Below are 10,841 nucleotides of genomic sequence, written 5' to 3'. Positions count from 1 at the left end.
TAAATTATAATAATAATAATAATAATACAGTAATTTTGAGGAATTTGTTTTTCATGTACTCTTTATTTTGCTTTTAATAATGATTGAACATAAATGTTATTATTAGTAATAAGAATTTCAAAATCCCAGTAGATGCAGTTTAACATCCCAGATCACCACTTAAAACATAATTTTAAATCCTGTGATTGTTCAATAACACAGTTTTACAACATGAAGAGATGGGACAAAGCAGAAATTAAACAGTTGCAATGAAGCAATTTTCTTTAGCTCTGAAGAAATAACACTAACAATTATTTTAACAAATCTCACTCTCAAGAGGTGAGCAATACTTAAAACTTAATTGAATCATATCTGATTATTGATTAGGATGCTAAAGTCACAAACATATTTAGGCTGGTTGTAGTATTTGTAGCACAGTTGTCAGAAGAGCAGCCAGGAATATGGCTGTTTGGTGTTTTACAAGCTCTGCTCCCCCACTTGTGAAGTTAGCTAGAAATCAAAGCCAAAAACATACATTTAGACTGTTATTATATTCATCACAGAAGCAGAATTATTTTATTATTTTCTTTAACATTTCTTGTCATTATTCGCCTGGTTGTAGATAAAAAATAGATAAAATATTATATTTTGTACCCCTGTGTATAGAATTAAGCATTACTACATCATGTAAGTACAGTGGGTAAACTGGTACTGTAAATTAGCTGTAGTTGCTCACCTTGTGTTGTTGTCACTGTAGTGGTCCGTGTTGTACTTGAGCTGCTTGTATTTCCTGTGGATGAGATTCAGTTTAGTTAGATGGTGCAATGTAAAATCAGTCAACACCCAGCAGTGTTACTTCATCTGCTGTACAACCACTTTGTTGCATATCATTACCTGGGTGCAAATTCAAATGGTGCACTAACAATAAACACCTAATCATGTGGGAAATTGGCCTGCTAATGGTAGCAATGCTAAATAAATACAATGTGTATACTCATGACATTATCATGAACATTCTCGTTGTCACTGAAATGTCCACACAGTGGCGCACTAGTGTCCTCTGGTTGCTGAAAACAATACAGGGTGCAACTTGAGAACTTTAATACTCCACAAGTAATGACACTATCCCTGCACAAATGAGATACTTTCTGTTTAGAGTAGAAGCTAGTGGGTCCCTGTGAGCTACAGTTCATTAGTATGCTATTTGTTTAGTCCTGTTTACTTGATAAGGGAGTCAATACTTTTTCATTGTTCTTGTTGTTAACTTTCCATAAACCAGTATACTGTACTCATTTACATTTGGAATGAATATTCTGGCCTAACTTCAGAGGATTCAAAAAAATGTTTAACCTTTCTCAAATTGATTCATGAAAGCAAACACATGATTTGATGTAACGCAGAGAGTTGTAGTCCTTGTTTTTTTTTTTTCTTGTTGCAATGATTAACTTATCAGTTAGCTGTAGAGTTGCTACAATCTCTAATTTTCTCATACCAGATAATGCCTGTGTTGGTGTCACAGTGCTGGTTGCAGCTGATGTAGTAGCGTTCGTGGTGTTGTTGGAGCTGGGTCGTGGAGTGGTCGTGTCGGTTCTGTTGGTGGTTAGGCCCAGACCCAGTCTGTCCAGGTCTGACTGCAGCTGCATGTTCACCCAGGTCTGAATCACGGTATCGTTCTCAAACACCTTAAGATCTTGTAGCTGTTTATCCATGAGGCCTTGCACATTGGTCACGGTTAAACCCTGTGCATTTAAAATGAAACAGTGAAGAGATTGGGCTGAAATTTTTTACACACTGGACAATTAGCTTCAATGAAGACAGCTTGCTTCATGTCTTTTTTCTAGAGAAACTTTTGGTATAAACCATTGTAATAATATTTTCAAAATCCAGTACGGATTTAGAAATGGTTTTTACATTTAACCACTGCAACTCACAACGTGTTGGCCTTCTCTTAGGGTTGGCATACTTGGCCCAATACTCACAGTAAAGCGCATCACACATTTCGCAATTTCTTTTGCACTCTGCTAGTACATACAGTATGCTAAGTTAACTAGAAAGAATGACTTGCAGCCTGTGGTTGTTTCGAAGACCTAACTATAGAAGCCAAGATTTAAGATGTGTGACAAAAGTAAACTGACCTCATATTCCTGAAAACGTCTCTGAATTACAGGAGTCATTGACTATCTGACATTAAACAATTGCCAGTGATGGGTGTGTGCTCTTCACAACCATTAATGGAATAGATAGATGAGAAGATCGATACCACTCTCACATCTGTCTGTTCAATATAAGGCTACAGCCAGCAGCTGGTTAGCTTAAAGAGTGAAAACCAGGAGAAACAGCTAGCTAACCCCCTGTAAAACCACAAATTGTTCTTTTTGTACTTTTATATCATTTTTGTACGGATTAAATAATATAATAAAATATAATGTGTTAATTAGTGAGTAGTGGTATAGATCTTCTCATATAACTCCCGGCAAGAAAGCAAATATGAGTCTTTCCTTAAATGTCGAACTATTCCTTGAAGACTCAAAATCTACAATTCTTTAATGTCTTCTTACCCTTAGACCCTCCCAAATCCATTGCAGTGTTTACAAGTAAGTTGTGCTAAAGCATCGCCGCAGGTCATTTGCAGTATATTCATGATAAAACAACCAAATAGACAGACTGTTATCAACTCTTTAACAAGTATCCTTACAGCGATAACGTTAGGATCCAGACTACGGAAAGTGTCTACGTCCATGCTGATGTTCTGGGATGACAGTGCTACCACATCTGACAGAGGTGCCCCACCTATCACAGTAGAAAGGAAAACAGGAAATTAGAGAGGAGTTTTATGAGAGATAGAGAAACAGCCAGAAAGACAGGTAACATGTATTCTTACCTAGATAGGGCGTAATTAAATTGTAATAGGCACTGGCACTGAGACGTTGTGAGCTGAAGGAAGTGTTACTGATCTCATACAGGACTCTCTTCTGCTCAGAGGAGCATGACGCCACATTCAGAGGTTTGGCATTTCTGACAAGGTACAAGAAGAAAGTAAAATACAGTGTCAAGTCTGTATCATCACGCACAGTGACCACATTTAGGCATCTTTGAGCTACATGCTACCACCCACCTGATACTGTCTGGGGTGATGGTCTTCAGTGTGCTGGTGTCTAATGAGCACAGGTTGGAGTCAATACTGTTAAGCTCAGTGCTGCCCAGCGAGTTCCCAGAAGTATCCAGATACTTGGTGATGATTGCTTTGCTCTAAATGACATTAAAGAAAACACCTTGAGTGAGCAAATGTATGCAGGTATGAGTATCTTTCTGACATTTTGTAGTTTTGAGGATCCCTCTACATTGTACCTTTGCTGCTTCCCATGATCCATCATCAGCTTTCATGAGTGCTGCCAGGGTGTCAATTTTGGTGATGCTCCACTTGGAGATGTCATCAAGTGATGCCGCACGAGACACTGAACCGAGCAGCTGAACTTCCTCATCAGAAACACCCGATGGGAATGCCTGGAAGAACAGAGAAAGCGGAGTAACACATAGTAGTGTGTTGAAATATACATTAATTAATGAATAAAAAATATATCCAACAATACTTTCCTCATGAAACACAACCACTTTTGCCAGTGCCACATGACATGATGACTGCTGTACCATAATAACCTCTTGATTAGTTAACACATTCACATTAACAACTGAAAAACTGTCTCAAAAGATGTTACCTGGTTGAGTTTCTTCAAAATGATTTGCTGAAAGTCATCGTCATCTACTTTCTCGCAGATAGAGTAGAGGTTGTCCTTCAGAACAGGGATGTCCAGGCAGAGGTCAAATTGCGTCTGGTCGTAGCCGAAGGGGAAGGAAGCATCACTAACTGTCACCTGGGTGATGTTGCCCACAGTGCAGCCTTGAGAATAATTGGCCAATGAGAGAAAATGTCATTATGTCATTCTGTTAAACACAAACAAACACACACAGACGCTTGCCAGTTTTGTAAAATATTGTTAGCAGCTGCTATATAAAAAACACACTAGGCCTGGCTGCCTTGTTCCTCTTTACCTGCTCCTCGTTTTATCTTGAAAGCGCTCATCTGTTTAAACAGCACCTTAAGCTTCCTCTTCTGTGTCTTTGTTTTCCTCAGTTGGGGCATAAAGGTCTTAAGGAACCCTCTCTTTGTTGTCTGCAAAAAACATTACAGAAACTGCTTTTTAACACAAAGTTGGAAATGGATACAAGGTACCTCTTACAAGGTACTTTAAAATCATGGAATTAAATGAATATTATTGGACTAATCAGTATCAAGAAGCAGGTACAAGTAAAAAACACATACAGTCTTGAACTGGCCCCAGATGTTTCTTGTGAAATATAGAGGTAGGGTCCCAAGGTTTTCCAGTGTTTGCTTGTTCCAGGTGTTGGCATTCCTGAAAACAGAAGATGATATATTCATATAGTCTGGCTTGTTACCTTGCTACCCACTTGGTGGCATAGGATGCAAAATTTGGCTGTTTAAGATATTATAAATAAAAATGCCTCTAAATAAAGGTGGTAATGATTTGTGAATAATACAATGTTGTATTTAGCACAGTTAAAGGATGAGGCTGGCGATATTATTAGTTTTTTTTCTTATTGCCAACAAATCCTATGAAAAGACCAAAACCAACGTTGCGTCTGTCAATACTTTCCGACTCCCCTACCCTGTCTGTGGAACTCTGCCCCAAGTCCATTTGTTCCTAGTGACTGCGTAAATCTTTAAAAATGGGCTACAAATAGATAGTTTCACATTTAAAATAATGTAATGTAAAATAAGTAATTTCAGCTGGACACTGTAGTAACGAGTACCAAAATGTATCTAGTGAGAATTTCAGATGGTGTATGTGGGATTGAGTCAAAATAAACTACAGTGTGTGTGCTGATGTGTTTTTAATGGACCTCAATGGAGCTCTATGGCACGAAGGAATATCAGAAACACATGAAATACTTGTTAGTAGGATCAATTCATTGCTGGTTTTGGACTTTTCATGGGATTTGTTGAGAATAAGAAGTACATAGAATATCGCCAGCCTCATCCCTTTCATTGCAGTCTGAATGGCTCTTAAATTGATTTAATTCTTGTACCCATATTGTGTTTTCCCAGACAGGAGCAGCGTCTCCATGGCAGCCACCTGGCTGTCAGAGAAGTCCTTACAGGCTTTGAGTTTTTCAAGGATGAGAGGATCAGCGTTTTGGATGTAAGAGCTGTCCAGAGTGCAGGCCATGTTCCCCAGCACCTCCACGTTGTCTCTGCTCAGATTCACACCACTTATTCCCTAGACAGTTAAAAGCACAATATTTAATTTAAAATTGTACCACAGTTGTTTGACAGTCTAACTAGTGAAACACATTAGTACCATTTAAATACATGAGAATTACTTTTCAAGCTATATTTTGAATGTTGTTTACTTACACCATTTACAGTAATAATCTGCAACGTTTTCATATATGTAAGTATATAAATATACTGTACATCTACATATTTTTTGGTATATGCTATCACTCACTGTTGCCATGCAATGGTGATTCAAGCAGCATTTTATGTTTTTTTGCAATAAAACTTATATGTTTGCAATGAATACATAACAAGCTGCAGCCTACCCTATTACAGCAAACCCATAGCAAACCTTAATTTTAATGCCACTCACCAAGCAGGTCCTGGCTTCATTGAATAGCAGTGAGTCCTTGGTCAAAACGCTGGAGGCCACAGAGAAGTCTGCAGCACCCACTGCTGAAAAGTATGACCTGCAGTTGGCTCTCTTGACATTTTTGTTTCTGTAATAAATAGACAAAGATGCCAAAATCAATAAGAAAATGTATACTTTTTTTAAACCAGTGGTACATTATGAGGTCACAATAAAATGCTTGGAGACAGACTCACTTTAAGTAGAGAAGCATGTCTGAGGGATAATCTGTGAAGTTTTGGGACAGTTCTCCATTGAGCAGGTTGTACATGCAAGTCAGCTGTAGAAAATTATGCAAAGGCACAGAATAATACTAATTGTTATACAAGTTAGTAGTCACAAACTATTAATGACTCTGGTATTATACATCCAACTTATCTTGATTATCAACTTCAGATAAATAGTATAGTCATTTGATTTAATTAAGTTTCAGGTAGGTTTCATTTGAATTTACCTGTGACTCCTTCAGCTCCACCTTGGCCCTGCCTCTCCTCGGCCTACAGGCATGGATCAGCCCCTGGATCCTGGTTGTTGTCATTCTCTGGACTGACGTGCACGTGAAGCCCTGCAGCACAGAAGGAGAAAGCCTGTGGGGGATAATCAAAACACAAAGACAGTTAATAGGCCATGATAAATCTTAAAATAATAAATAAATCAAAATGGTTATGGGACTTGTTTACTTACTGCTCGATGTCAAAGTTTGTTTTACCCAGTGTCCCAAAAAGCATGGCAGCCTAGAAGAACAGACACAGCAATGTCAGCTAACACTGAAAATGATTTATCTCGTTACAGCAACATGCATACTATCATACGTTTAAGTGTTTTTAGTCCACCTGTTTTAATAGCTTTCATCTAATATTGTAAACAGGCCAGACTTTGGCTGTGTGTTTTTCAACTGGTAAAGTTGACCTCATATCAACCCTGGAGAAGACTATGACGTAAAGGTACGATAAATATGCTTGTACTGCCCACTAGCAGAATAGAAATGTAACAGGGCGGTCTATGGGTTGTTGACAAGTATCCTTGGGCTTGTAATCACCTGATAATCCTAAAATACACTTGTCTTGATTTCAGTGAGTCACTCTATGTGCTAAATCTTGTTTTTATGTCTTGAAAAGAACTCACATCTGGGGAAAACACTGAATAAACATAATTTATGGCACTGTAACTGAATAAACTTCAATTTGAATATATCATTAACTCTATTCTGTGTCCATAGCCACATACTGACCTGATTTCGCGTCCATTCCTTTCTGTTAATCACATTGATGTCTACAGTCTCCTCAGAGAATACCAGCATGGATAGTGGGATCTCAGTTGCCATGGCATCAGGGACATTCACTATCACTTTTTCTGGACTTGTGTCCACAGAAATGATCTACCAGGGAATTAAAGAGAGTTAAAACCAGACCAGAAATCATCTCAAAATTCCTTTAGTGAGTACCTAAACAAAACATATATTAAGTTCTGGGGTTCTTGAATGTTATTTTCTGCCTTTACATAGATTTATATCAACCTGGCATATAACACATAATAATAAAACTGACCATTGTGCCTTTTGAATGTCTAGCAATGTATGTAATGCACAATATTAGAAAGACAAATAAATCTGATTGAAAGCTATGACACGGTTTACAAAAAAAAGTTTGTAAACTTTTGAAGTAAAAGGCATGGACTGGCAGTCCACCTCAGGGTGTAATTGTCAGTCTTTACAGCTTGAGCACTTGGTGTTTATATGACCTTTAAATAAACACCTGACCTACATATGACCTGTTTATATGACCTACATAGACCTTCAGCTGACTCTAAGCTGTGGATGTTAAACTGTCAAACTGTCTGATTTAACTTTCTACTTTGCACTAACTCAACTGAAAAACACAGCACACATAGTTTCATTGATTTGGAGATTTAAGGCTGCACTAACATCTTTAACTACAAAAAATAAAATAAATGATGTGAATCCTGCAAAGTTTTCATAACTGAAATATAGTTTTAGTCACCAAAAAATACTGTCCTTTCGAAAAACATGCAGAAAAGAGTACAGTGAGCCCTGAGCGGTATCTGCAGAGCTTGGTGGCGGGGGCAAAAGTAGGATTTTGGGAAGTGAAGATTACACCCTCTTTCACTTGTATAATAAATTTACACTGTATAATAATACAGTAAACTAGGCATGCTAGTATTGAATGTGTTTTTGTCTTAATCTTAGATCAGCAATGTCCCCTGATGACACATGGTCAAATACTTTAATATCATATTGTTTTTGCTCCCTGATTCACTAAGAAAGATGTTTTTAATAACAATAACAAAGATGTGCCTAAAGATTGTTGATCTGTTGACTTGAGAATCATGGCTGTGATGTTGTGGTAGAATCAGAAGTTAACTTTGTACCTTTTTGACGAAGGTCTGTTGGACAACGGTTGGGGCTGCCAGCATGTTGGAAACAAAGGTGCTGCTCTGGGAGATGGTGAGTAGCTCAAAAGCTGGGATTTTTTCCACTAACGCTGAAGGAACTCCAGCCACAAGTGTGCCGAGGGATTCCAGGGAGGATCCACTGTTGATCTGTTTAATACATTTGCATTTATCAAAGATAAAGTGGCATATGCAATGTACTTCAGGGTCATTTTATAGTATGCCAGTATGGTTTTAACCATAATAAAGCCATACTGTTTATCAGCCATTACGTGGACAGAAAATCCTTTACCTTGAAGCCTGAGGCAGTCATGATTTGGATGATTGTGGTGGCCTGCTCCTGGTTCCAAGTGCTGACTGAGCCCAGGGTGGACAAAGAGGAAACCAGAACTGATGGGGCAACTGAAGTGATCTGACTGCTGGTCAGGCCTGCGCTGGCACTGCCCAGGGTCACAAACGTCTCTGCTGTGATGGTCTGGATGTTGGATGCCAGAGCGGCAGATACCTATAGAATAAAATACACCCGATTATGAAAAAATCAACTGAGGACATTTTACTATTAGTGTTACTGTAGTTTTAACGATATGTGAGAAATATGTGAAGAGAATCATGCACAATGTTTTTAAAGCATTATCAGAAAGGCACAGAGCAAGAGTAAAAATTTGAGAAACGTGTTACAATGGTGAGCAAGGCTGCAAAGGCTAACTTACTAACATTTAGACTCATTAGAGACTGTTTTACGCATTTCATGATCTAAGTTAGCTGTGTAAATTCTTAGTCACAAGCAGCTTCTACAACAATCAAGCCTCTTTAGATGATATATAATTGTGCAATTATACAAATAAACAATAAATAAATTAATATACTGTATACATGTTCACATGTCCAGTCTCACTGCCATTTAGAGTCTCAAAAAAAAAATTTAACAATTGAAACAAAGCTGGTACCTCAGCATTCTCTGTTCCATTGCAGAATTGCTTCAGCTCATTCAAGATGAGGATGGTATCAGCTTCATTCACAGAAGAATATGCTAAACCTGGGACCTCAGGGGAGCACAGGAAAAGGCTTGGAAGCCTAGATGAAAAGTGATATATCTTTCAACCTCATATAAAAATCAGTACAGACCATTTTAATATACAGAATGACCAACATTCACCACTAAATAATATGCATGATATATATATATATATATATATATATATATATACTATGTTCTTCCCAATGTCAAATTAGCAGATACTCACTTGACAGGGCTGAAGGTTGGGTTGAAGGCAAAAAGCTGTGAGATGTAGTAATTGGTTACATTTTTTGGGATTGCTGTGTTGTTAAAGAGCTCCAGGTTGGCTTGGTCCTCCAAGAACACTTCACTCTTCAAAAATATATTAAAAAAAAAGTTAAAAAAAAGTCAATAAATTACTTAAAATGCCTTGGATTTTCTTAGTCTTAACTAAAATAAACTAACAATAAAATCAAAATAGACTTAAACAAAACTAGATTACAATTGTGAAAGCTACAGCTAATCTAATTAAATTAACAACTTCTATTTTTTGTTCAAGTATAAGCATAAACTTTAAGTAAATTATATAGAACCAATATCAGGACATACTTGACTGATGGAGATAAAGGTGATGAGATCATCCAGAGTGATAAATGTCACAAAGCTGCTGATGTAATTGACAAACCAAGCGGTAGAATTGAGTTGTGAATCACTGGCATTGTAGCATCTGGCTGTAGAGTCTATGGAAACAGGGAAAAGCCAAACAAATAACCTAATGTAATAAAAATCTATTTATCTCTTTATATGATGTATGATGGCTCAAATATTTAAAGACCAGTGAAGCTCACAATGACAATACTAACATGCTAATGTTTAACAGGTATAATGTACATTTTAGTTAAGCATCTTAGCATGTATTTGCTAATTAGCACTAAAGACAAAGTGCAGCTGAGGGTGATGGGAATGTCATTAGTTGTGCAGGTGTTTGGCTCTTAAACAAAGTATTTTAACCTGATGAGGACATAAATGTCCTTATAAAATTTCATGACAATCCATCCAATACTTTTCACTTAAATTTCAGACAAAACAACAAATGTCAACATCATGGTGGCTCAAGAGGCAAAATCATCCTCTGGAGACCATGAATGTTTCATAATAGAACATGCCATCCCTGGAGCCACACTGCTAGCATGGCTGAAAAAAATCAACAGGGTCATTTGTGATGGAAAGTTTGTTTTAGAAAATTTAAAGCTGCATTAGACAGGAATATATAAAAATCCAGTCGGCTTATCAGTCTAAGTTACAGTATCACATCCGTACTAACTGATATTCTGTAGGATCATACTATTTGCACAAATTATTTTGTACAGTTGGGTGTGGACACTTCTTCACTTACACCAAATTACAACTTCCACCTTAAACTTTTGCCAAAAAAAGAAAACCTCTTGGTCTAGAAAAATATATAATTTCAGCTGTGTGCACTCCAACTAGATACATTTATACTTAGTATAGTATGGTATACTTAGTATTAAATCATGAGGACTGGGTTGGTAAAAATGTAATTCCTTGAATTTTAAACACTTACATTACACTTACATCGTACATTATACATTTGTTCAAAAATGCATCTTACCAGTTGTCAAGTAGGTCCTGATGGTGGTGTATACATCACCCTGTCCAAACTCAGAGCTGTTGTATGTGAAGTTGTTTGCCATTACAGAGACTCTATTGAAAGAAAAACAACACAAATA

At 37.3% G+C, this 10,841-nt stretch overlaps 1 protein-coding gene across 1 annotated transcript in view; it reads right to left on the bottom strand.

Annotated features, from left to right (window-relative positions):
* Positions 1–43: 43 nt before the first annotated feature.
* The window catches only part of LOC122862225, a 26,665-nt gene continuing 15,867 nt past the window's right edge, over positions 44–10,841 (bottom strand). The window contains exons 31-52 of the mRNA XM_044167573.1: positions 10,724–10,815; positions 9,700–9,830; positions 9,338–9,462; positions 9,041–9,167; positions 8,386–8,598; positions 8,073–8,243; positions 6,916–7,062; positions 6,369–6,418; positions 6,139–6,271; positions 5,882–5,964; positions 5,649–5,775; positions 5,086–5,276; positions 4,301–4,391; positions 4,030–4,150; positions 3,696–3,877; positions 3,328–3,483; positions 3,095–3,228; positions 2,861–2,994; positions 2,675–2,769; positions 1,472–1,718; positions 716–769; positions 44–489 (exon numbers count right to left, since the gene is read on the bottom strand). Of these exons, the coding sequence (XP_044023508.1) occupies positions 389–489; positions 716–769; positions 1,472–1,718; positions 2,675–2,769; positions 2,861–2,994; positions 3,095–3,228; positions 3,328–3,483; positions 3,696–3,877; positions 4,030–4,150; positions 4,301–4,391; positions 5,086–5,276; positions 5,649–5,775; positions 5,882–5,964; positions 6,139–6,271; positions 6,369–6,418; positions 6,916–7,062; positions 8,073–8,243; positions 8,386–8,598; positions 9,041–9,167; positions 9,338–9,462; positions 9,700–9,830; positions 10,724–10,815 (2,905 nt within the window). The 3' untranslated portion in view covers positions 44–388. The remainder of the gene's footprint in view (positions 490–715; positions 770–1,471; positions 1,719–2,674; positions 2,770–2,860; positions 2,995–3,094; positions 3,229–3,327; positions 3,484–3,695; positions 3,878–4,029; positions 4,151–4,300; positions 4,392–5,085; positions 5,277–5,648; positions 5,776–5,881; positions 5,965–6,138; positions 6,272–6,368; positions 6,419–6,915; positions 7,063–8,072; positions 8,244–8,385; positions 8,599–9,040; positions 9,168–9,337; positions 9,463–9,699; positions 9,831–10,723; positions 10,816–10,841) is intronic.

The sequence above is a fragment of the Siniperca chuatsi genome, linkage group LG15, assembly GCF_020085105.1.
Source record: "Siniperca chuatsi isolate FFG_IHB_CAS linkage group LG15, ASM2008510v1, whole genome shotgun sequence".
NCBI classification, from domain to species: Eukaryota; Metazoa; Chordata; class Actinopteri; order Centrarchiformes; family Sinipercidae; genus Siniperca; species Siniperca chuatsi.
Note: the sequence above shows the minus strand (reverse complement) of the source record. Positions and strands in the feature narration are given on the sequence as shown.